Source organism: Mizuhopecten yessoensis, unplaced genomic scaffold (genome assembly GCF_002113885.1).
Source record: "Mizuhopecten yessoensis strain PY_sf001 unplaced genomic scaffold, ASM211388v2 scaffold10331, whole genome shotgun sequence".
Classification (NCBI taxonomy): domain Eukaryota; kingdom Metazoa; phylum Mollusca; class Bivalvia; order Pectinida; family Pectinidae; genus Mizuhopecten; species Mizuhopecten yessoensis.
In genome coordinates, this window is record NW_018408493.1 from 2093919 (window position 1) to 2121876 (window position 27958).

Genomic DNA, 27958 nt, shown 5'->3' on the forward strand with positions numbered 1-27958 from the left:
ATAGATACCAAAGTTTTTTGGGTTTTTTTTACGAGAATTGTTGCTGAAGTCACTTTTTTCTCAAAGATATGACAGTTTTGCCCTGCGCGAAATGGATGTTTCGGCTTAAAATGTTATTGATATACATCGTATATCTATTGGATACTATTTTTTTGTATATACCTGGAATAAGTTCAAATGAAGTAAAGTCATGACCATATCTTCCCTATCTCCTGTCATGTAGTTGAAACGATAATAAAATATCACCAGCAAACAGAAATAAAGAAAACAGTTCAAGGATCACAATAGCTTCTATTCTGATTAATGTACTAACCATCTTCTGTGTCTCGCGAGAATCGGTTTATGATTCTACCCGGTGGATTTGCATCAAAGAACTTCATAGGGGCACTCATCACTCCATCTATGGCCTTGTGGTGTAGGTTTATTGACGCTCTTATCATCACCTGTTTGACACGTGAGATTATAAATTAAATGTTTGCTTATTAAATTTTGGCTGATCATCGTACTTCGATTGTTCCGTTAAACTAATTGAGGATCCTAGTAGTACTGCCATACAAACATGTGACTACGCCTTTGAAAGTTATTTCCTGCATGTCTTTTCATGTAGTTTTGATTAATAAACTGGTCAGCAGAATCTTTATACTATGTAACCAGCGTAGTTTACTAGGCATATATCATCATTGCGAAATGTTGTATTACAAAGGTTACGCATTTGAAAGTATTGATTAAATCGTGATCTTATTTAGCACCTACATGTATGACATGATTGGCCATCAGAACCAGACAAACTTTGTCACAAATTAAAATAGAAGAACACTGTTTCTCCTTTATTTATTTTTGGTATCGAGTATATATCATTTTATCTTTTCATAAGAAGGAATAACTTACCACACCTGCTACTACTGCTTTTAATACAGCTAGTCCAGCAATCATTAGAGTTGTAAATACATAAACAAGCAAATACCAATCCGTTTCCTCTAGTTCTTCCATCGTTTCCCAGGAGACAGTTGTGTTCGGTGTCCGTACTGGGGACGTGGACACATTCTTATGAATTGAGGAATGTATGCCTGTTTCATTGGACTCGGAAATGAGTGGTGCCTGAGCTGTTTTAGTCTGCAAATACAGATTAACTGATTCAATATCAACAATTCAACTCGACAAAACCTGCAATCTTAATCAGAATGATACATGGTCTATTTTCTAATGAATTTGTCAAAAGAATTTTAATGTATAGTGGTTGAGATAGCGGTGGCGATTATGTGTCAATGGCGGCGTTGGTGAGGTGCCAAGGCGGAGGTGGTGGCGCCAGTAGTAACAGTAAGTTTAACATTGATACTAGTATAAATAAGTAGGTCAATAAGTCAAAGTAGTAGTAGAATCAGTGGTAGTACTTGTTGTAGTAGCCGTAAATGTAGTGGTAATGGTGGTGGTAGTTGAATTCGTTGTTTTAAACAATAGAGAATATTCGAAATTCAAAAGCTATGGTATTCAGCAAATAAGTTATTAAGAATGCACTGAATATTAATAAGCTCGTTAATCTGATCGAAAATTGGTCTTTATTTCTTTATAAGATTCAAGTTAAACCTACACTCTTCTCAATCCAAATTCCAAGCCACCATTCACTGAATGCCATCGACGAAATTGAGCATACATATAGCAGGACCACCACAGCTGTTACTATCTTCCCTCCTGCTGCACGAACGTAGCTCAAGTATGTATCCAAACTTATGTTGCCTGCCTTTGACGTCTCCCTGTCTGTCAGAATACCTTGATCATTAAAATTAAAACTTTTTTTATTATAATATATACATAACCTTCATCTAAAAAATGTAATAAAATCTAGTAAACACAGAGTGTCAACAATTGTAGACTAATTGTCTTTTAAAGATATCCGTTTCACTGTCAAAAGTTGCAATTATACATTCGGATTTGTTCAAGCATGATTAAAGCTTTGATCAATCATTTCTGAAAATAAAGCCATACTTTGCGGCAACTTTATGAAACTATATTTACGCTGGAAAACATAAGACTAACCTACAACGGTGTTTTGAGTGTTAAAACCTGACCACTGGTCATTAAACTGTTTCCTAACCAAGGAGCGCTACCGTTATATCCACTACGAAGTTTTGGGGAAGTTATCGTGTAAACGAAAAGCCACAGCTGAATTCTCAAGTGTTTTGCCTGCAGTAGCAGGGGGATTTTTACCTGGTTTTAACTTAGACTTTATTCTGTTATACTTGAAAGCTTCATGCGATACGAATAAGCTAAAACAAACGGAAAGATATAATGAAACCCCAACATGTTTTTCATGGAATTGTCTGTCAAACAAAGAAACGAACATATCATCTACGACCGAAAACATATTTTTGATTATGGCAGCTAGATATATCCCATAGTTGGAAATCAAGTCTTGAAGACGTTTTCAAATTTTGTCATTGTAGACTGAAGCATTTCTGGCAGAAACTCTGACTAAGTAACATATCGATCACCAGAATGAAGTAGCGAATCAATTCTTGTTGGGTGTCAACGTCAGAGTCAGCTTATACTGAATTAAAACTTCAGATCATGGAATTGAATTTTTCTCGTTTGTTGTCATGGTTCGTACGAACGAGACCATAAATGATTAAAGTTAGAATATCTGGCTAACGAAGAGGATCATTCATTAGTATAGAGAATGTTGACGCCATCCCTGACAAAAGACAACTTGTGTATATATTATCAGGATTCTTATAGGAATCGTCAATTTCAATAAAAAAAAATGTTATTGCTCTTCATCAAAATGGTAGTATTGATGCAATATTGAAGAAATACCTCAAAGTACATTAACATAGTTTTAGCCAAGAAGTTCAAAGTGTATTAAAAATAGTTGCCATACATAGTTTTGGACCAATAAGTTCAAAGTGTAATTTATGTGATTTGCTATCAAGCCCTTTTATTGAAAACAATGACCAGGAAAATTAAAGATGAAATTTAAATGGTATATGGTACAAAACTGAAAGTTAAAAAATGGTAAACGGAACAAAAATTAAAAGATTCAATGTTTATGGTATACGGTACAATGTTTGTTTCTATCATGTTTTCGATCAATTGTGAAATCAGAAACAGTCAAATCATCCTTCACCATCACTGGATGTGGTTTTGCGTTGATTAAGCAAGGGATAAATAGAGGGAAACCAGCACAGTTCGTCGACGTGTATTGTTCGATATTACACATTATTAAAAGCAGCAAACAGTGATGATTTCAACACAAACCTTTTTCATAGTTATGGTCATAGCTAGCCATTCCTGCAGACTCGTTCTGCTGCTGATTTTTTGTGATATCGATCGATTTGTCCAAATATACGTCATCACCCTCGAAGATTTTGTCATCTGCAATATAAGAATCTAAATATTAAAGTTAAAACAGCAACGATGATAAGATATACTCATGGGTAACATTTAATTTATGATATACAAATTGTATTTCTAGTAACCTAAACTTTTGTATACAATGATGTTTGTTTTATATGATAAAACGAAATAAGTAAAACACTCAATCAATTCATAAAAAATATAGAGAGCGCTTTATTTGATATCATCTGAAACGAAGATGTTTGGTAGGAAAATTATGTGTTATAATGTACACACATAAGCATATAAATATTCTAAAACAATACAATGTAAAAACAGTACACAATGAAATACCTACACGCAATTTTGAAGTATCTAGTTAAAAAGACATGGATTTTAAGGCTTTTTGGAAGAACCTAGATTGAGGTTTGGATGCTGATTGTTAACACGGCGATTTCAGTAAGGGTCAATTGTTCTTTTTTGGAGCAGTGAGTAACGATTTCTTTTGTTTTTTGAGCAGTGTGTAAGGGATCACACGAAGACCTGATAAGTCTTGTTGGCACAAACGCCGTCAAAAGTTATAAAAGAATCATGTATCGGGGAATATCCGTGAAGGGCTTTGGAAACGCACACAAGAAACTATATTGTGTTCACTGCTATTCTACTGGTAGTTAGCCTTCCGTGGATGTATAAGAAAATTGTATTTTTCATTCACTGGAGGCTGAATAACTTAGCTTTCAGTCATGACAGGCACTATATAATAATCCCATATTTAGAATTCATGTGGTGATGATGACGTAAATGCTTGTTAAGGTTGGTCGAAACCTCTCCGACCCTCCACCTCCAAAATTTGATTTCGTTTTCAGACGATGATCTTTAAAGACAATATGATAGATAGCTTTATTTGGTAAAACATTGCATGAATACATAAAAGTCCAGTACATGAACAATATAATACATGTTTTACCAGGATAACTTCGACTTATTTCCACTGTGGTCCTTGGCATGAAACATATCATACGAACATTTTACATATTTTGACCTAAAATTACTAATCACAAGATCATACATGGTCAAGAGTTATCACAGGTTCATATCATATTTATCATATTTCATACATATTTTTGGTGTTATCACAAGTTCGAATTCAATTTATTAAAACACTAAATTTCAGAATAAAATGTAATGTGAGGCGTGGAATGTGGGGCGTAAATTAACTACCAATCTAAACATCTTTACTGATGAGCTTTGTTGTTACCGAATCAAGTAAAAATGTATACTCGAAATTGGAACAGGTTGTTATCTTATTACTGAGAAATAAACGGGGATACATTATCTTAAAGTTATATTATAAACAGGGATACATTACCTTAAAGTTATATTATAAACGGGGATGCATTACCTTAAAGTTATGTTATAAACGGGGATATATTACCTTAAAGTTATATTATAAACGGGGATACATTACCTTAAAGTTATAAAATAAACGGAGATACATTATTTAAAGTTATATTACAAACAGAGATACATTACCTTAAAGTTATATTATAAACGGGCATACATTACCTTAAAATTATGTTATAAACGGGGATATATTACCTTTATATCATAAATTGGGATACATTACCTTAGAGTTATATTATAAACGGGGATACATTACCTTAAAGTTGTATTATAAACGGGGATACATTACCTTAGAGTTATGTTATAAACGGGGATATATTACCTTAAAGTTATATTATAAACGGGGATACATTACCTTAGAGTTATATTATAAACGGGGATACATTACCTTAAAGTTATATTATAAACGGGGATACATTACCTTAGAGTTATATTATAAATAGGGATATATTACCTTAAAGTTATATTATAAACAGGGATACATTACCTTAAAGTTATATTATAAACGGGGATACATTACCTTAAAGTTATATTATAAACGGGGATACATTACCTTAGAGTTATATTATAAACGGGGATACATTACCTTAAAGTTATAAAATAAACGGAAATACATTATTTAAAGTGATATTACAAACAGAGATACATTACCTTAAAGTTATAATATAAACGGGGATACATTACAGTAAAGTTATAATATAAACGGGGATACATTACCTTAAAGTTATATTATTAACGGGGATACATTACCTTAAAGCAATATCATAAACGACAACATTACTTTTATATTATAAACGGGGATACATTACCTTAAAGTTGTATTATAAACGGGGATACATTACCTTAATATTATAAACGGGGATACATTACCTTAAAGTTATGATATAAACAGGGATACATTATTTTAAGTTATATTATAAACAGAGATACATTACCTTGAAGTTAGAATATAAACGTGGATACATTACATGTACCTTTAAGTAATATCATAAACGATAATACATTATTTTTATATCATAAACGGGGATATATTACTTTTATTACTTGTTTTGTTGTTGTGTTTGTTGTTGTTGTTGTTGTTGAATTGCTTCATTAACTTGGTGTAATGTCCCTCCTTGGCCAACAACGACTCATGAGTTCCATGTTCGCTTATTTCACCATCGTCCATAACGTAAATTTCGTCACAGTGTTTTAAATACTGAAAAATATAATAATGAATTAAGCACTAAGTATTCTTTGGAATTAGGAGAATAATTGCTTCGAAACATAGTTAAGTATGAGTTTGAATCCGAATCTATGTTTGTTTTTGTTTGTCTATGTTTTGCTGGACACACTAGTTTATTGAAAAATAGTAACATATGCTTTTCATTTTACCATAAATGTAGCACGACTATAGAATAATTTAAACCCAAAGTAATTCAACTGAAAGTAAAAGCAGAGAAACATCTGGAAAAAGCTAACAGCATTTTTTTAATTCTATAAAGTAATATAACGTTTTGACATAATTCGCATGTTGCTTCAAATATTGTAAGCAAAACTTTAAATTCAAAAATAGGATTTAAATAGTTTTTGGCCGATAATAGAGCATATTTAGGATATTTTATGACAGCCATATCAATTACACTGCACTACCGATTTAAATATAAAATCTTAAACCTTGCTTAGACATTGTCCTGATCATCAAAACATCATACAGTTATATTTCGCTGGTTGTGCTATACATGTATGAACCTGTACTACCAAATTTGTCTTTGAATGTTATTTTGGCAGTCAACTAAATATCATAATTGCACATAAGCGTGTTTTTATTTTATTCTTTCAATTTTATGAACTTTGAGCAAATACATCTCACTAATTATTTTTATAAGATTCATTTCTTTTACTGGAAGGACGGCAATTAATGTAAACAAGAGGAAATGAGTTTTGGTTATGAATATTCATCAAAAGGCAGTTGCGCGAAAAAAGTGAAAAAGGCAGATCAAATTTTAAAGTGAATACGTTTCATCTGAATGCTAGGTTTAAAAAGTATTTACTGCACAATGTGTGTTTCCCCAATAAAAAAAAAAGAAAAAAAAAACGTTTCCCATAATTGAGTCTTATTTTAGATCATTTTAGATTATTAAAAACACTTTTTGTATATTTAATGCATTTTGATGATATATAGAAATAAACCACACCCAGTGTTACTATGACATTGACTATCACTTCATACAAACTTGACACTTACTGGTTTATTGAGAAGATGCCTATCTAATATGTTGTTTTGCATTGATCGGATATAACCATAATATTCACCTGGAGTTGATGAGTTACCAAAACAACGGTTTTGTCCTTCAAAACAGTATCAATACATTTGTGGAACAAATGCTGCCCAATATGGACATCAACGGCGGACAGTGGGTCGTCAAGGAGATAGATGTCGCGTTTACTGTAGACAGCGCGTGCCACGCACACGCGCTGTTTCTGACCACCACTTAGGTTTATTCCTTTATCACCAATCTGAAATGAGGCAGTTTTCTTAGAACATGCATGCTTTTTCCCAACGTCTACCATGAATCTATTCAAAGGACCTGTTACAGGAACAAAATAATTTTGCCCACAAAGCAAGTTTACTATTACTGGGTTATATTTGTAACTCCCTAAGACACGACCCATGAGATAATTTTTTTAAATTAAAAAGGTCCCCAGGGCCTGTGCTATGAACTATTTAGTGCCGCCTTCCAAAGGTGTACGACTGGGTTCACTTTTTTGTCCAAAAAACTATCAAAACAATGGTTTACGCTACCAAATAATATTATATTATTTAAAATAGGATCTGCGGCAAATTATGAACTCAAATATGTAACAAAACATTGCATAATAAAAAAGTTATTAAATCTTAAACTCTAAAAATGTTGGTATTTCCATACACTTTTTTGCGACATCAATTGTTTTACGGAAGTAAAACACCAATTTCCGGTTCTTGTACACCAAAAATCTTTTAATATTATTTGGTGCTTTATGTTGAGATACGATAGTGAAAATTTCAGAAAATTTCAGAACCGGTAAATTTGTCATATAAATGTCAAATTGTAGCAACGTCTATTTCCAAATAAAATCCAACAACCTTATGACCTATAGTCATGTTTGATAATTTAACAATACGTCGCACCAATTTATTATCGCAACTGATCAAATTTTCATCAATAAGGTCTGCTGCTCATGATGGGCCCAACTATAAAGCTAGATTTTTGTACACCAACATACTTTGGATATTATTTGGCACATTATGCTGACTGACGATAGTAGAAACTTCGAAAAAATCGGTACCCGGTAAATGTGTCATCTTAACGATAATATGTTGTACGACCAATGTCAAAATAAATCTTCAATAACTACAGGTCATCAGCTGAAGCTGGCACCTGGCTATATCACAGAACATCAGACAGATGGGGGTGATTATGAGATATGGGTGTACCAACATGCTGATGACCTTCTGTGAGGCCAATTACATTCTCGCCACAGGTCGCAGGCAAAATACAATGTCTGGATAGAGTTTGACCTACACGCGTCAGAGGATCCTGTCAAGGCATACTATTGTGTGTGTCCTGCAGGAAAGACTCATGTCGCATCAATACTGTATTATCTAGGATACTATGCACATTTAACAGATACAAAAACGCTCCAGCCTAAAGCTCGCAAATTCAGAGATTGCATATTATGAATGCATTCAAAAAAGAAACATTATTCAATTATAGCCTTTGGCTGAGGTCGATACCTGGATTAATNACAAATTCAGAGATTGCATATTATGAATGCGTCCGAGGTCAATATATCTTTTCTCAGGTTGATAAATCCAGGTATTGACCGAAGTTAAAGGCTACAATTTTTTTTATTATTTTACAAAACAATAATGCAAGCAATCTGAAAAAAAAGGGAAAAAAAAGATTCGGAAGTGGGATGGTGCATTGTTTGGAGACACGTCATAATTCTATTTTTATAAACACCCAGTCCTTCAACAAAAATCAAGCGCTCCAAGTCAATATCAGTTTTTATCGGTGAACACGTAATGCACTTCTGGCCAATCACTTGTCGTGAATAATATGAAAAAATAATAAGACCTAAGATTGAACTGAGAAAGCAGAAATCAGAAAAATGTTTTGAATGACGAATTTTGACTATGTGTTGTCAAATAAAAAAAACACAGTAAATACAACAATCCATGAATTGGAAACTATAACTCTCCTAAAAAGAAACAATTTTATGGGCTAGCATATAGCTTCAACATATTATACTGGTACACCAAATGTTCTGACAAATTGCCTACCTTTTGCTGTATGCCCCCTTTAACCACCTAGTTTAGTTAAACAGTCATACTCTACTATAAACCATATCATCCACCTTGACATTATATTGGAATGATTTTGGGTTAATTATGAAATAATTGCATTGATCTGTAGTTATTGAAAATTTATTTTGACATTGGTCATACAACATATTATTATATTATATGAAACTTTGATCAGTTGCGATAATAAATTAGTGCGACGTATTGTTAAATCTTCAAACATGACTATAGGTCATAAGGTTGTTGGATTTTATTTGGAAATAGACGTTGCTATAATTTGACATTTATATGACAAATTTACCGGTTCTCAAATTTTCTGAAATTTTCACTATCATATCTCAACATAATGCACCAAGTAATGTTAAAAGATTTTTGGTGTACAAGAACTGGAAATTGGTGTTTTACTTCCCGTAAAACAATTGATATAGCAAAAGAGTGTATGAAAATACCAACATTTTTAGAGTTTAAGATTTAATAACTTTTTTATTATGCAATTTTTTGTTACATATTTGAGTTCATAATTTGCCGCAGATCCTATTTTAAATAATATAATATTATTTGGTAGCGTAAAACATTGTTTTGATAGTTTTTCGGACAAAAAAGTGAACCCTGTGGTACACCTTTGGAAGGCGGCACTAAATAGTTCATAGCACAGGCCCTGGGGACCTTTTAATTTTTTTTTGAATATCTCATGGGTCGTGTCTTAGGGAGCTACAAATATAACCCAATACTGGTTAAATTGCTTTGTGGGCAAAATTCTTTTGTTCCTGTAACAGGTCCTTTATAATGTTTTTAATCTTTGCTTACCAATGTATTGATTCGACAAATGATACCAGGACGTTCCCCACATATGTCACAGATTTCAAGAAGTGTTCCTTTATGTTCTTTTTCGTAATAACTATGAGCTTTAATAATTTACTTGTGGTTGCGCATGTGACATTTTGTTTTCATTTTTACCATTTTCAAATGCCAAAACTGGTATGTTAATGAAATACGAAAAAGTCAAAACAACAGCGAAACGGTGGAAGAAAACCGGCTCACCCGGAGACAAACAGCTGACCTGCAGTAGAGATGTGATGCAAAAGCTAAGATCTCGTTGAAAGTAACAAGGAAGTTCTATTGATATGTTTAGAAAATACATACTGAATACATTATATAGAAAGTTGTGAAGTCCGGTATCCCGAACAACAGTAATTACTTTGCCTTTCTCGACACACATTGTATATTTGATGTCTTCTCCCTTCACATAATTGATTTCAGCTACATCCGGTTTTTAGCACCATGACTTGTTCTATCTATAACCAGCCCCAGTGGCCGAGTGACCTTCGACATCATATCATCTTTTCTATTATTTAACAGACCTCATCTACCATTATCACTGAAAAACACAAGGGCAATAAGCTACATAATACCAATAGAGTTATACTCTACAGAATCAACAGGGCAGGCGATATATACATGTAGACGTCTTAAAGGTGCACATTTATGCTTTTATTGTGGTAATACCTCATCCTCGATATTCTAGAGGTTATGTTCACTTTTGCTCTCTTCACCTCTGGATTTTGTCAATAGAAAAATTGAAGGTATGCAGTTATTTTTACATGGTCTCATTAAAAAAACGTACCAATCGCTAGGTTAATATCCGGGCTTTTGAAGATAAGAGAGGAGGACATCCGGCTTCAAAGCAAGTCAATTTACCGTTACGCGACCGAGAGATTCCCTTGATGTCCATTAAAGGATCAAACTAGTCTACTCGTCTCATCCACTAGGTGACCATCACTGAGCCTTCGATTTTGTCTTGACATATACTAGGGGATGCAAAGAATGTAAGTGAGAGTTACCACTGGAGTCTCGACGATGGGATATCACAACGATAAAGACCATAAATGTACTTTTTGAAATATTGTTACCTCAGTCATGTCACCGTCGGCTAGGAGGCGGAGATCTGTATTCAAGCTACAGGCTTGCAAAACCGTATTATACCTGCGTAAAAGTTAATGAACTGATTAATTACATAACATTTTAATATAATCGTGACCAATTTGCAAAGGTTTATGAAGATTTGTTTTTTAATCTGTGGGTCACTTTGGATGCATTTGTTTGCGCAGACACATATTTACGGAGGTAGCTCTGGTGCCAAAATGGTTTCATTATTGGATTGCAAAGAAAATGCAAGTCATAGAAATAGTTCATCTACTGACAGCGCTCCTTGTGAAAATATTCTTTGTCTATATTGATGTTCCATATATGTTTTAGAGAATTTAAAAACAAACATAAATTAATTAAACGCTATGTTAATAATAACGTTGAATAATTGACATGTTCATGAAAAAAATATTCTAAAATTATAAATATTCGCGTTTGGTATTTTCAAGCTAATTTACTCAACTAGAAAACAGTAGTCCCGAAACCGCAAAGAAATAACCTCTTTTATAGAAGATATAATATCATCTAGTCGTTATATAGCAATTATATTACAATGGCTTACCAATGTTGTTTATAGGGGTTTCCGAAAAGGATATTTTCCCTCAACGTCCCCTTAAATACCCATGCCTGCTGTGCAGCATACGCCACTGAACCATCAACAGCCAGATGACCGGTAAGCAGCGACATCTGAGGTTAATACAACATTATTTCAAAGTCTTTTGATATTTGACATTTAGAAGAATTTCTGTATTTATCGTGATGTAATATTTAATTCACAACCAAACAAAACTGCCAACTGTTGCCTGTTTATCGTTAATATCGTTGATTATTTTTATCTTTATGCAATTCACTAGGTTGACACTACTTGTGCGCATGAATTTGTATGTAAATATACATCAGTATCACTTAATCTGCTTTAACACCATAATATAATCAAATGTGTATTGAAATATACACAGGTTAAAACGCCTTTTTAAACCGGATTTTTATATAACAAATTCTGAATATTTTTTCCAGTATTGTCCATGAGGATGAACATTTTAAATAATAAGCAACATTTTACATCACGTTTAAAGATGATCGTAACACACAGACGCGGGTAATTGCACCTTTACAATTTAGTAATAGATACAGTCCAAAAATCTAACACACTCCCCAGTAATTTACAAACATATGAAGAATCATGAACATGGATTGTATATTATGTTTCTGGTTTCTTTACCGTATATTTAATTATTTTTAGTAGTGATTTTATTTATTTGCATCGTGTTTCTTAACATATACAATTTACAATTCGACCTATATTTCTTTGAAATTCTATATTATCTGAGTATTACAAATTTAAATATGATTCTGACTCGCACTTTTAGTATAAAACTGGCAATATAATTGTAACTTCGACTATGGTGCGTTTTTTGACAAGAACACTTGTGTTACAATGTAATGATATAGATATATGCTTACTCATCAAAATAACATTGTTATAACTTACCCTTCCGATCAGTGCTTGCAACAAAGACGATTTTCCACAACCAATAGTTCCACATATTCCAATATGCCTTCCCTATGAGAAAATGCAGTGCTTAAGATGTATTTGATTTTCAAAAATACGGAAAATATATGTGATTTATGAAAGATTAGTCATTATGATAATCATCTTCTAACAGTTAAACAGGCTTAGAAAATCCTGAATGTAAATTAATTCCAAAAATAATAAACTGTTATGATGCTGAAAATATTTCGAATGTTTTTTTTTTCTAAATTTCTATTTTGTTTTCTGCTACACAGTAAATACTAATTTTTCGATAGTTTTTTAATTTATATATTGTTTTTCAATAAATAGTAATCTTATTTCTGAGGGTTGCATCGGGAGAAGAAAAAGCGGAGTATCAGACCAAATATATTGACGATGGTGTGAAGGGCGCTGGCGCATTATTTGAAGACTTGCTAGACATATAGTTAGTTTACTACTAGTGTTTTTGAAGCAATTAGAAGCATTAATTAAGTGTTGACCATTTTCAAATTTTGCCAATGTTATAGCCAAAATAAATCTGTGATATTTTTATTAATAATTATCGTTGTTGTTTTCCAATTTCATCTTACCCTAGTGATTGTAAAATTGATATTTCGCAATACAAACGGTGAGGAGTCGCGATCTAAATCTGGAACAGAAAATAATGTGGAATGAATGATTTATAATCTAATATTGCATATCCAAACATGTAAACATCCATCTACATGAATTCATTTTAACTAAGTATTTCATGGAAAGATGAAACAAAAAAAGCATACACTTTATCGTCAAATGATCGAAAATAAAGCAAAATATGAGAGACAATAATTAGAAATAGTAAGTAATGAAAAACCGATTATGTCTGTCTTTAATAATTCAACCTTTTAAAAATTATTAATTAAAGAAAAAACGTGAACTGGGGAAGTTTGTACACTGTAGAAGCAACAGTTCTTATACCTTTAGAATCACCGGACGTAAGATTGCCGTTTGGATCATTGTTGTTACAGGTATCGCCACCCCACATAAACACAGTGTCACTAAGCTCAATAGCATTTTCTGAATTTACGACATCTCGTCCTGGCGGCTTGAATTCTTCTTCCAACATGAAACGCTGGGAAGAAAAGAAAAAATAGCAAGCTCTCATGGGATTATTTACATTTTTAACATGTAACACGAACGTGCATAATACAAACACAAAATACAATCGATCAAATTTTTCAATGAAATATCTCCTACCCAGCAAGTAAAATAACTTTCCTAGTCATTTATTATATCGGAAAAAATATATTACTGAGGCTTTCATTTTGGGTTTAATCTTCGTTTCATTCTCGTCAGTTTGAGAACAAAATTAAACATCCGTTTTTAACAGCTAAACGTACGGTTTCAGCACATGGTTCCTCGAAAAAGAATTTATATTTTCTGCCATGGGCATTTTCTTGACCAATTCTAAGTGTTTACAGTGCTAAAGAGCTACGAAGTGTTATCAAAATGAACAAAAGCTGTACAACCCGTCACCATCATAATGTCGTCTTAATCGATAATCGCCTTCTTGATACACGGAAATGGCCATTGAAACTATATACCGGGAATTTTTCTCCCAATATTGAATGTGCTCTTCTCATTTAATTTCTATCTATGTTATGTTGTTTGTTCATGTTTGCTGTAATCCGCCTTCATAACAAAGGGTGGAAAAGGCCAACATTTCCTGATACAAAGTACACTCTCACACTATCAGTTTACATTTTTTGGTCATTGTTTTGCAAGATTGCAAACCAGTTTTAGAGTATGGCTTGACAGTATAAAATCTGGATAAGTGAACGTAACTTATATTTCGTATCAATGAAGTAAAACAAACATTATTTTTGTGTGGTTATACAGTGTCATTGTCACTGGAAATAGACGATGCTTCATGTACATAGGATTCTGGGAAGAGTGCTTTCCGTGGGGGTCACCATGTTTCAGTGTTTACCTTTATTCTCTCAAAACTGATCATGGTTTCTGCAAACATTTGAGCGGCGAACGGAACATGAGACACTAAGATCCGCATGAAACTGAGGGTAGCAACAATCGAAAATGCCTTCAATGGAAATATGACATCATTATCAGAGAAGTGCTGTACGTGTAGATACTGCTTGCCATGTATTTCTATGTTATTATTATTATAAAAAGAAAGAAATAATTATAAATTATCAATGATATTTGAAATGAAATCTTTATTTCACTGTGATAATACGGTTCAATTGATCAAGCTGATATGCTACTGGCCTGCCAAATACAAACGAATAATTGTAAACTGCTTGAATTACCATTTTATGGACAGTATTCGTTATAGGCCCTGTTCATAGTATGTCAGGGACAATTAAAAATAAATTGAAATAATAACATCACCCACCACATGACATTGCCACTTTATAAGCCTAACATACATGTAATCAGGTTGCATTCATATAGACTGTAAATGTCATGGCTCACGTGTTAACGACATCATTATTACTTGTATGACTTCATAATTGAACAGTTGTAACTATACGTTCACTTATTGAAATAAATGAGGAATTTCGATAAACCTATGTTAATGTCTTTGATACTAAAATAGAAATAATGTTGGTTCATATAAGCATTTGGAATGGGTATATATGGCATTAACAGTCTATATGAATGACACAGCATTGGAGGCAAAGTAATCATAATGTGTGCAGGCAAATCGGTATCATCCATAAAGACTGTAAATGCTTTATCTACACAGTCCAATGGTGAAGAAGCAACTAAATATGTTAAGCTTAGTATGTTAACGATATACCTACCGTAGATGCTGTCAATTCATTTCCCGCGTTTACATACGTTGCTATGGTAGCTACAGTAGCTAAGGACGGAGTAATCGGCGAGAAAGCATTGGATATCAAGTTTGATATTAACGATTGTAGTATTTCCCTTGTTTCAGTTTCCCTTATATCTGTATAAATAGTGAAAGTTGTTAGCATTGATTTATCAGTGGGTTTTCTAATTGATTTCAAGCTTCATTAAACGAAACAGCTTCTCATCTTTATATAATCATTTTTTGGAAGCATGCATCTCATTTCATCCAATGTTGCTGGAGAAAGGCATACGTAACACTAAGGCTGCAGGGTGTACGTGGGATATTAATAATTTACCTGAGGGCGTACGTGGATATCAATCATTTCCCCGAGGGTGTACGTGGATATCAATCATTTACCCGATGGTGTACGTGGGATATCAATCATTTACCCGAGGGCGTACGTGGGATATCAATCATTTATCTGAGGGTGTACGTTGGATATTAATAATTTACCTGAGGGCGTACGTGGATATCAATCATTTACCCGAGGGTGTACGCGGGATATCAATCATATTTACCCGAGGATGTCTGTGGGATATAAATCATTTACCTGAGGGAGTACGTGGGATATCAATCATTTACCCGAGGATGTACGTGAGATATCAATCATTTACCCGAGGGTGTACGTGGGATATCAATCACTTCCCCGAGGGTGTACGTGGGATATATATCATTTACCCGAGGGCGTACGTGGGATATCAATCATTTACCCGAGGGTGTACGTGGTATATCAATCATTTACCCGATGGTGTACGTGGGATATCAATCACTTACCCGAGGGGGTACGTGGGATATATATCATTTACCCGAGGGCGTACGTGGGATATCAATCATTTATCTGAGGGTGTACGTTGGATATTAATAATTTACCTGAGGGCGTACGTGGATATCAATCATTTTCCCGAGGGTGTACGTGGGATATCAATCATTTTTCTGAGGGTGTAGGTGGGATATCAATCATTTACCCGAGGATGTCTGTGGTATATAAATCATTTACCTGAGGGTGTACGTGGGATATCAATCATTTACCCGAGGATGTTGGTGGGATATCAATCATTTACCCGAGGATGTACGTGAGATATCAATCATTTACCCGAGGGTGTACGTGGGATATCAATCATTTCCCCGAGGGTGTACGTGGTATATCAATCATTTACCCGAGGGTGTACGTGGAATATCAATCATTTACCCGAGGATGTACGTGAGATATCAATCATTTACCCGAGGGTGTACGTGGGATGTCAATCACTTACCCGAGGGTGTACGTGGGATATATATCATTTACCCGAGGGCGTACGTGGGATATCAATCATTTATCCGAGGGTGTACGTTGGATATTAATAATTTACCTGAGGGCGTACGTGGATATCAATCATTTACCCGAGGGAGTACGCGGGATATCAATCATTTACCCGAGGGTGTACGGGGTATATCAATCATTTCCCCGAGGGTGTACGTGGGATATCAATCATTTATCCGAGGGCGTACGTGGATATCAATCATTTACCCGAGGGTGTACGCGGGATATCAATCATTTACCCGAGGGAGTACGTGGGATATCAATCATTTTTCTGAGGGGGTAGGTGGGATATCAATCATTTACCCGAGGATGTTGGTGGGATATCAATCATTTACCCGAGGATGTTGGTGGGATATCAATCATTTACCCGAGGATGTTGGTGGGATATCAATCATTTACCCGAGGATGTCTGTGGGATATAAATCATTTACCTGAGGGTGTACGTGGGATATCAATCATTTACCCAAGGGTGGACGGGGGATATCAATCATTTATCCGAGGGCGTACGTGGATATCAATCATTTACCCGAGGGGGTACGCGGGATATCAATCATTTACCCGAGGGGGTACGTGGATATCAATCATTTACCCGATGGTGTACGTGGGATATCAATCATTTACCCGAGGATGTATGTGGGATAGGATATTAATAATTTACCTGAGGGCGTACGTGGATATCAATCATTTACCCGAGGGTCTACGTGGGATTTCAATCATTTACCCGAGGGTGTACGTGGGATGTCAATCACTTACCCGAGGGTGTACGTGGGATATCAAGCATTTACCCGAGGATGTAGGTGGGATATCAATCATTTACCCGAGGATGTCTGTGGGATATAAATCATTTACCTGACGGTGTACTTGGGATATCAATCATTTACCCGAGGGTGTACGTGGTATATCAATCATTTCCCCGAGGGTGTACGTGGGATATCAATCACTTATCCGAGGGTGTACGTGGGATATATATCATTTACCCGAGGGCGTACGTGGGATATCAATCATTTTTCTGAGGGTGTAGCTGGGATATCAATCATTTACCCGAGGATGTATGTGGGATATAAATCATTTACCTGAGGGGGTACGTGGGATATCAATCATTTACCCGAGGGGGTACGTGGGATATCAATCATTTATCCGAGGGCGTACGTGGATATCAATCATTTACCCGAGGGTGTACGCGGGATATCAATCATTTACCCGAGGGTGTACGTGGGATATCAATCATTTTCCCGAGGGTGTACGTGGGATATCAATCATTTCCCCGAGGGTGTACGTGGGATATCAATCATTTTTCTGAGGGTGTAGGTGGGATATCAATCATTTACCCGAGGATGTATGTGGGATATAAATCATTTACCTGAGGGTGTACGTGGGATATCAATCATTTACCCGAGGGTGTACGTGGGATATCAATCATTTACCCATTTACCCGAGGGTGTACGTGGGATATCAATCATTTACCTGTTTACCCGAGGGTGTACGTGGGATATCAATCATTTACCCGAGGGGGCAGAATTTTGATCAAAACCGAGGCAGTGCTGAGGTTCTTACACCAAATTATACACCTGAATGTTAAATTTCCAAACCCTACATAATGATTGACTCTTTCTTCCAACTCTTACCTCATATACAGATAAACACGACATTGGCAATACAAATGCAACATTCTTATAGAACATTTCTAAACAACGTAAACAAAACCATATTTGGAATCGCAGAGAAGATTGCTTGTGCAATAATTGCTATATTCAGGAGGTGGTCTCAGTTGTATACGACAAACCGCTATTGTCAGTCCAACCACATTTTAACGGGCTTTCAATTGCGACGTCAAGATGTAACATAGTTGTCTGATTGTGACGTCAAAATATTACAAGGTCATTGAGCGCATGCATGTGGGATCCGACATGAGTGCTCCATGTGGGACATGTGGAAGAAAATAAGGTTTGCAAGGTTTTTAGTTTCAAAATTTTACTGTTAAAATTCAACGAACCCATTATAGATTTTTTAAATGATTCCTCCCACGCATACATTTTTATCAACTTCATGCTGGAGAGAACTTCATTCATCTTTCGTATCTGTCAAGAGAGAAAAAAAGGAAAATTAACTGATCAGTATTATGAATTTAAAGCAAATCTTCTTCCTCACACACGAAGTAATAAAAACAAATATTTTAAATGTTATGACTGCTCCTGTACTTTAAATAATTTTTTGACCTATACAATAAATACAGAGCCGATTATAAATAATAACACGCTTTACACAAGTTACATTTTGTATCTGAAATGCTGGAAAAGCTAGGATTATTTTGGGGGTTAAAAGGTATATAACGAGAAAAAAAATGCACATTATATCCGCGAAGCGGTTTGTGCACACTGCTTTTTCGGTATGTACCGTATAACCATTTTTAGACATTTTCTTCAGGTTGGTAAGTATGAACAGCAGATAGGTTATAGATCACAACCAATAAGTGTTTATGGGCGACATGTCAATGACTAGTTCGATACGTACCCTGTCACCTGTCCTGGAGAGAGAGATCAACTTGTTTAAGCGCACACAAATGAATCTATATGGCTACGCCGCAGTGGGCGAGTTCTGAACCGAGATGAGGGGGCTCATATACTCTTGCACATCTATGACCAGACATTAAACTTAGCGTAGGTCTTTTCGTACATGTTTAATAACTAAGTGTACATGTTCATACGTTTATAGCATATCCGAATCAATTTTGATTATATATGGCCAACTCGTACATATTTCACATTTTTGTGTAATTTCGCTTCACCGCTCAGTTATCTGATGAAGGTAAAAGGGTACTTATCGTACTAGTCATCGAAACTTTGAAGATAAAAACTTTCTTGTTTTGATGTATGACCTTTCTACAATTATCACGGATTCATAAGAACGGAATTTAAAAAGACACTTTTTTGGTGCATTTTTAATAAATGTTTTTTTTCATTTCTGATAAAACAAAATAATTTTGCACGAAACACAACATTATGCTGTAGTTTTATCATTTATCAATTTCAAGTTATCAGAACTTAGGATTATAAATACCGCGCTGAACATTGCTGTATATGATGCCATCATTATTTAGTCTTCTTTATGCTATACGATATAACCAGACTAAGTCTATCATTGGGGGAATAGCCAAAAATACGTCAATACTATTATAGAAATTGAACTTTAATCATCTTGGAGATCCTATGGGTATAAGCGTTTATTTCCAGAAAGTGTTTTCAACGTTCGACTGTCCATGTACATGTATGCTCTTTTGTAACAGTACATACCCTTACATCTGTCCATTCTAACGTCTTTCGTCGGAGATATGATATTATTTCAATCAGAAAGACCTGAAAGGAAAACATAGTAGACATTTGAAGCTATTCAGGATCCGATAATGTTCAAGGGATGTTTGAAATTATGAACAAATTTCATGGAATATTTCTCGATGTAGAAAAAATAGCCATTGCCCTTCTTTAGGAATCTTTTAAATATCACCCTGTTGATAACCCATAATCGGAGCCTACTTATGGGGGTCCGACCTTATACTAATAAATACTTTATGCCAATTACTCTGAAAGCCCTTCCCGCGTATTGAAAGACGGAATACTTATTCCTGGTTCCACTATCGGACATAACTCTTCCGCCCAAGCAACCAACACAATACAACATCACTTCCCATCTGAAGGGATGCTCCCTTTGTACAAATTAAAGTCAAAATCCGTCCAGCTGTTCTGGAGAAGTAGTTTTGAGTGTGAAATTTTTACACAGCTTCGACCGAAAATGACTCCCTTATATAAGCTCTCAGACAATGTATGCTAAGTCAGCTTAAAACCCGATGGAAAACATATTGCGAAACAAACCAGTTACCTGTATGACGTAGAAGACGACAAATGCGGCAAGAGCTACGAAGCACCAAAGTCCTATGAGGTAGTAGATGTAGAAAGTCCCGATTATCAGGTAGACGGGCATTGACAGAATGTACACGAACAGCAAAGTGTTCAGAAACACTCTCAAGGAGTCAGATCCGAAAATTGTTATGATCTAAGATAGAAAGATACATGTCAATTCTTCAGGCAATTTTAACAGTAAACATAATTTCAATAAATAAACAAATCTCTATCTCGGTTTCTATCTCTATAACAACATTCCTCTAGTTTTATAAGGGACTTCAGAACTTAAAAACTCGTTAATTAACATTTTATTTAATCATTTGAAAGTGTTTAGAAGTGTAGCTACATACTAATGCAGAGTTTCAGACGTTTCAACAATTCTCTTACGTATGAACTTTCCGCGGTCCTGCGCTCACCTTTGATAGCTTACAAGTAACATAACACGTACATGTATATATCATTATAACAGAATTTGACGGGAGCAATAAGTAAATAATAATAAGGAAATCACAGTTATCTGGAAGTGGAGTCATACATTATGTAAAATTAAAACAGAAACAGTTTTTTTTTATATTTCAATGTTTCGCGCCTTTAAATGACCTTATATTAAACCAAATTCATAATAGTAAACTTGTATAATATTTGTTCAATCCCCTGCTAAAATCTTCATATAATGCAGTTCTATGTAACTTATTTACTTTTACTTCTTGAAACAATGTAATATGCTGTACAATTTAAACTCTAAAGAGACGATTATCGAAAGACACATTTCAACAACAAAAATCGAGAGTTGCAAGTTGATGAAGATAACGGGCCAGTTTTTCATCCGCCATGGTGATCTCAATGGAAAAATGTAAGATATTCAATTCTTTTGTAGGAAATGTAGGTCGATGTTTCAGATATGCTCATCAGTATGCCTGGTTCATTGTCACTACCTCGAATCTTGCTTTGAGGATGTCAAATTACTTATAAATCTAAAGACACTTACTCTTCCTGAACATCTGGTCTTATTCCCCTTGTATCTTCCAATGGTCTCCATATAAATCTTTCCTATATGCATCTTCTTTGTTTTGTCCGAGCTTTTTCGATTTTAAGTTCGGCACTTCAGGTATTTTTTTGTTGTTTATTGTTCAAAATATTTCTACGTTGTGAAGCAAACCTTACTCAATTACTTAGCAGCAACATATAACCTCGTATTAAAAGTATAATTTTACCTCAGATGCAATCATCCCATTCATACTCTTCAACTTCAGGAGTTTTTTGTAAGTCATTCCCAGTATTGCAGATCGAAATCGTATTCCTAGAGTGAAGGAAAGTAGTTAAAATCATAAATAACGTAAACACTTGGGACAAAAATAAAAATAAATTTTAAAAAATCAGGAACTAAAGAGATTTTAACAGTGTGAACTTTTATAAACGTACTGATTTTTGCAGTTTTCTAATTTAAGCGCTTTTGGTGCTTTAAACACACGCTTTTATACATGTGTGATTGTGCTTAATACTTTTGTATATATTTTTCTACTGCATCTATTGTAAGCGCGCCAATTCGTCATTGCGTTAATTTATTAAAATGTGATAAAACGTTAAAAAATAAATAGTTTGCTAAAAATAAGTACTTTTACAGGATGTGTATTAAAATATCAAAGATAAGCACGTTGACAATGTAAATTGTATTTCTAAACAATATAGTTATGTTTATGAATGACCTTTTTTGTAGAATTTAATAATATGAAGCCGTCATTACACAACTCCTTTAATCTACATATTTCTTTACGTCCATGCGTTGATAAGTTATTATTAAAAGTTTACCTCTGGAAATGGTTTACTGAAATTATTTTATTATTTATACATTGAGGCGCTATAACAGAACGGAATTTCAAAGTGGGAAAATGCACATTTTTCGCCTGAATATGAACAGTCTATTATATACCTATTTATATAGTTCACATTTCATACAATAGAAAAACTCATTTTACACAATAGAAACTCTGTTTCAGGTTCAAGGTTCCAAGAAAATAAAAGTAGGAGAAGTATTCCATTCCAGAAATGACTTGCCTGATTGTAGTCCATAAAAGAGGGAAATTGTTTGTGAAAGACTCCATAGAATTTGTCCGACAACAGTAATGATTACAATTCCGACGGCGTAAGTTACCGATGATTCTGGTGATTCTAAATATCGTGTTATGACATCGGTGATGTAACCCTGAAAGATGAATTCAACACACACACAGCACATTACCAAAAATGAATTACACTTCATTTTACAGCTGTTTTGTCCTTTTCTGACTCATCAGGGATGCTAGGGGCCAAAAAGCTGATCTTAAAATTGTTCTTACCTACTGTTGAAAAAACACAGTAAAAAAAAACTTAATTTATGTATTTAGAAATTTAGAGTAGAACAGGTAAATTTCCAATTAAATAATCTTTAAAATCTGTGCATTATGAACCATGCCACTGCTCAAACGAAATATGCAATAGAGCCAAATGTGGCCATCAAGGTTACGGCAAACGTCGGGGACAACAAAACAAAAGTAACGCGAAAATATTCTCAGGCTAATATTTCTTTATCTTTGATATAGGCAATAAATATATAAAACATGTGCATTTCAGAGTCATGACCAACGTAACCAATATAATCGATCAGCAATAGTGTATGGAATGTGAACAGTCTATCACAACGACTGTCTGCGTAGGGGGGAAATATCCACATGATTATGATTATCATAGAGTATATTTTATGATAGCATTATAATGCAGCTTGTTTGTTTAGATCTTACTTATATGCATATATATACCTTCCTTGAAACAGTATGAAAATCAATCATAAAGTGTATTAACGATGACGCAACAGAAAGATTTTTCTTGACCACAATACACTGATTTTATGAATGTAACGTATTTTGTACATGTACCATATTTTTACACTGCATTTCCCCAACTCTCTTCTAACTTCCCCTGTAAATTATTCACGTCACTATCCCTCAGCTATAGTTGATAATGTTGGTTACGATGAAAGGTAACAGTTAATATAAGTGTATTAACACTTGTTTTTGTCTCCAATTCATGTATGCATAATCATATTTGTATTATGTATTGCATATGTTATGTGAATAAAACAAAGTTTAAACTAAACTAATATATAGAGTCAAAACGCGAACATTTCTACATGCAGGTTTTGCACTTTTGCAGTACTCGAAGTTGAGCGAAAATATCTTGACCTGGTAATGCATATTTATTTACAGAAATATAAACTTAGATAAATTTGCAATCGATTTTTGGTAACTTTTCATTTATATAATATTTTTGAAAGAGAGATTGATGGATGTAATGCATTTGCAATGAATTTCTCGGAACCTAGTAAGACAAATCAAAAATATTTAAATTGAAAAAACAAAAATAATAATCAGTGATTCTTACCGTAAAGAGAAATGTGATAACGGCATTGCAAGAGAAGGCTATGAAAACCATCAGTAGTCTAACCCATGTGAACTTAAGCCATAGTCTTAATATTGAGCTTCTTTGCCGCCCGTTTGTCTGAAGCTCTGCAAACCACATTGGTTCTAATCTGGAGAAAGATGAATATAATATTTTATTATATTGTATAAAAGCAAACTCAAAACGTTTTTTTTATTTTTTTATCTATTTTTTTATTTATGTTTTTAGATACTTTATCATTATAACTTTCGGCGTTTTAATGAACTTTATCATTATAATCTTTTATTATATTTCATCATTATCATTTTCGGCGTTTTATTGTAGTACCAGGGTGATTAATATTCGTGATGTAAACTATTTTTATTTCGTCTGGCGAATTATCTGGGAAGCTACAGCTTGTTCATATATGGGCTATTTGAGCAACCCCTACCATACCCTCAAATTTTATACATTGTGAATATCCATTGCAGCTTTCAGAAGCGTTAAGTTAATAATAATATATTGTAGGCAGTTATTAAAAGACATTATCTGCAAAGTATGTCTCCAACATTTGTAATGCCACAATTATGATACGTCTTATCCTTAAATATTTCTAGACGGTAATTGATGAAATAAACTGTGAATAAATTAAACATTATCAGTACCGTTCCGTGTTGTTGGCACAGGATTCTAATTTTGAACATGTCCACACGTCATCTTTTCTGATTTCCTTTTCTCTGTTTTTGAAGAGCTTTAAAACAAGGGGAGTTACCCATCCGAATGTTATGTAGGATAAAAACCCTACGACATTTACAGGTATTGGTCCCTTGCTGAAATAAAAAAATTAAACAAATTAACTTCACACAAAAATAGAAGGCGATATTATGTACTATTTATTTGTGTATGTATTACCTTACCGTCCCTAAGTTCTCATTCATATACCAATATATGATCAATGTATCGATATGTTTATTTTATAAAACTTGTATAGTGAAGGCGTGACTGTTACTATTTGGATAGAAAGGAAGTTCCACTTTAAGAACAATGAATTAGTTTTCCTAGGGATGTTGCCTTTATCGGTCATCTCTGCTGAACAGACTAAACCTCGACTTTAATTTTAATTTCGCATTATTATTACGAGGTTTATACAAGAATTAAACATTTTAAAAACTTATTATTTAAGGATTTGGTTCTATGATTGTGAGTGGCCATCAGCTTTTCAATTGCCTGTTGCATTCATACCATGTACAGTTTTCAGATGCTTTATGCGACTACTGAAAACGAAATCGTTTTGTAAAGGTCTATAATGGTTCTTATCATAAATTAATATACAGTACCAAACTTAATTAAATTCTCATCTTTATATTTTATGCTATGAAAAAAATTATTAAACCACTTTGAAATTGAATCCTTTTAATTAAGCGTATCGTCTGCGATATTAAGATGTACTCTACGAATCTGCGATAACAGGATGCTACACTACATAAATCAGCCGGTTACTCGGTAGGAAGACCAAGAACCGGTTACCAAGATCAATAACCGAATAGTCACAAATTTACCTACTCCTTTAGGGAGACCCATATTTCCCTGGCTTACCTACAAAATATCTGTAGATGCGACCAAAATCGGATAGTTTTGTTATATAAACAGTGTTCAGGCTTACATGTTTGTGTTGTATTTGTTGACCAATGTGAATAAAGTAGCATGCTGGGATGAAGGTCTACCAAGTTTGTTCAAATGAATGACCTTGACATTTATTCAAGGTCACAGGGATCAAATATGTTTAAAATCTTTAAACGACATCTTCTGAATAATCAAAAGGCCAGAATGTTGATATTTAGTCAGTAGCATAGTTTTGTTATAAAATCAATATTAAGGCTTACATGTTTGTATTGTATTTGTTCTCCATTGTGTTAATTGTAATTGAAACCCGCCTTACTGTATTCCAACATTTGTTGTCTATGAAATGAACTAACTGAGAATACATATGTACATGAAACTATTTTCTGCGTTTAGCTTATTGATATTTAAGTGTATGTTTGTTGTGTAAATACATTTGCTAAACATATATTGTGTTTGCTGTTGTATATTGTTTGATAACCAAATTGACCGATTAACCGGTTACTCGATCGGAAGATTTTTCGAGTAAACAGTTACCAAAATTTGACCGGTTTTAAAACCAAATATTTACGCATTATTGAGAATGTTATGCTTTTATCTGTTAGCTATTTGTTCTTTGCTAATTTACTCCTTCGTTAAATAGCTAAGGTTATATGAAGATATGTGCCTAGGAAAACACTACTGAAAGAAAAAAACAGAGAGGTAAGAGAAAAAAAGGAAGACCCAACCTTTTGCAAAGGGGCCAGCAAGTTATTTAGGGACTTTTCAATGTCATCTACGTAGAAGACGTCCTCGATATCCAGGGGTTACCCTCACTTACGCTCTTTGAACCTCTGGCATATGTCATAGCAGAATTGAAGGCACACGGCTAGCTATTTAATTGGTCTCAGGTAAAGAAACCTGACCAATCGCTAGGCTGACATTTGTCCTTTGAAGATTACAGGGGAGCAACAACCGAATAAAAAGTCAGTAAATTTAACCGTTACACGACTGCGGGATTAGTCTGATATACATCAAAAATGATCAAACTCGTCTTCTTTCTCATCCACAAGGTGCCTCGAACTGAGCCTTCGAATTTGCTATGACATATTCCCTGGTTGTACAGCACGTAAGTGAGCGTAACCCCTGGAGTATCGAGGATGCATATAAGACAGCGAAGACATCAAGAGGCACAGATAAGGTGAGAATAAACTGCTTGGTTCAATATGTAGTTTTCTCATATATGACACATTTCTTATGCATTCTATGTGCCGTAAAAAGTATTGGAATAAATAAATTCTCTAAGAGTTCAACATGAAAACACTGTAAACTAAGCAAATGAGATTTTCTAAAATAAGAAACTCAAGCTAAAAAACAATATTCTATCAATGAATATTCAAAATTATTTAATTGAGATATATATGTTAAATATATTATTAAGAATTTCTAGTAATATCACTGGCTGAATCCCATCTAATGACCATTTAAAACACATATAGACCAATTTCCTGATCAATATGGATTTCCTAATAAAGCCTTCAGGTTGATTTCCTACATATTGGCTTTAATACCTGTTTGACAAATATTTATTTCGGATTTTTATCACATGTTTGGTCGTTTTTCAACATTTAACAATATAGTATTGTTCCGAATGATTGTTCTACAGATGTACGTTTAAGAACCTACAAATAACATATGGCTGGAATCCTAGCATCAAAGCAATGCATCCCTAAGGCTTTTAGAACAGCATATATATAACGAGACAACTACAGACTTTTGTGTGGAAAGAAATGATGTAAAATGAATAAATGTCATGAACTTTTTTTTACCGTGCAAATTACATTTTGCAATGTTCGATTGTTTCAAATGATATCCAACCACTGCTTCTACAGTAAATTACTACGAAACATTGGGACAATGTCATAGTTGAATATTTCGCATATAGAAATCGTATACATTACGTGTGTTTCCTGTCCAAAAGTTTCTGTTTCTCCGAATCATCATATATGGCCTTGTCTACAAGCCTCCAAAAGCAATCCATGACTGTTTGCAATATTTGAACTTAATGACCAATATAGAGTTTTATATACCATAACCATTGATTGTAAACTTAATGACCAATATAGAGTTTTATATACCGCTTTTGCACCTGTTTAATATCCATTTTCAAATCAGCTAGAATGATGTTATCAGATTTCATTTACGGACATTTCATTTTTTAGTAACGCTGACTATCTAGTTCATGCTGCATTTCATTATTATGTTTCTAGCTGATTTCTAGGATAATACTACTGGCGGCAGCTTGCATGCTTCTATAAACCAATTTAATATTCTACTCAAATTCTATAGGGATTCATTGCTGGTGTTATACTATGACGGTATTTGCTCATGG

The 27958-nt window shown here is 34.1% G+C and overlaps 1 protein-coding gene across 1 annotated transcript in view; it reads right to left on the reverse strand.

The window, feature by feature from the left end:
- Window positions 1-27958, reverse strand: part of LOC110460145 (multidrug resistance-associated protein 5-like) — a 43047-nt gene that overhangs the window by 11135 nt on the left and 3954 nt on the right. Inside the window, exons 2-19 of the mRNA XM_021512883.1 lie at window positions 22609-22756; window positions 21768-21853; window positions 20531-20704; window positions 19948-20010; window positions 18651-18735; window positions 15305-15453; window positions 14470-14577; window positions 13458-13611; window positions 13091-13149; window positions 12480-12551; window positions 11550-11674; window positions 10972-11044; window positions 7030-7233; window positions 5797-5932; window positions 3253-3369; window positions 1589-1755; window positions 889-1113; window positions 314-443 (exon numbers count right to left, since the gene is read on the reverse strand). Of these exons, the coding sequence (XP_021368558.1) occupies window positions 314-443; window positions 889-1113; window positions 1589-1755; window positions 3253-3369; window positions 5797-5932; window positions 7030-7233; window positions 10972-11044; window positions 11550-11674; window positions 12480-12551; window positions 13091-13149; window positions 13458-13611; window positions 14470-14577; window positions 15305-15453; window positions 18651-18735; window positions 19948-20010; window positions 20531-20704; window positions 21768-21853; window positions 22609-22756 (2275 nt within the window). The remainder of the gene's footprint in view (window positions 1-313; window positions 444-888; window positions 1114-1588; window positions 1756-3252; window positions 3370-5796; window positions 5933-7029; window positions 7234-10971; window positions 11045-11549; window positions 11675-12479; window positions 12552-13090; window positions 13150-13457; window positions 13612-14469; window positions 14578-15304; window positions 15454-18650; window positions 18736-19947; window positions 20011-20530; window positions 20705-21767; window positions 21854-22608; window positions 22757-27958) is intronic.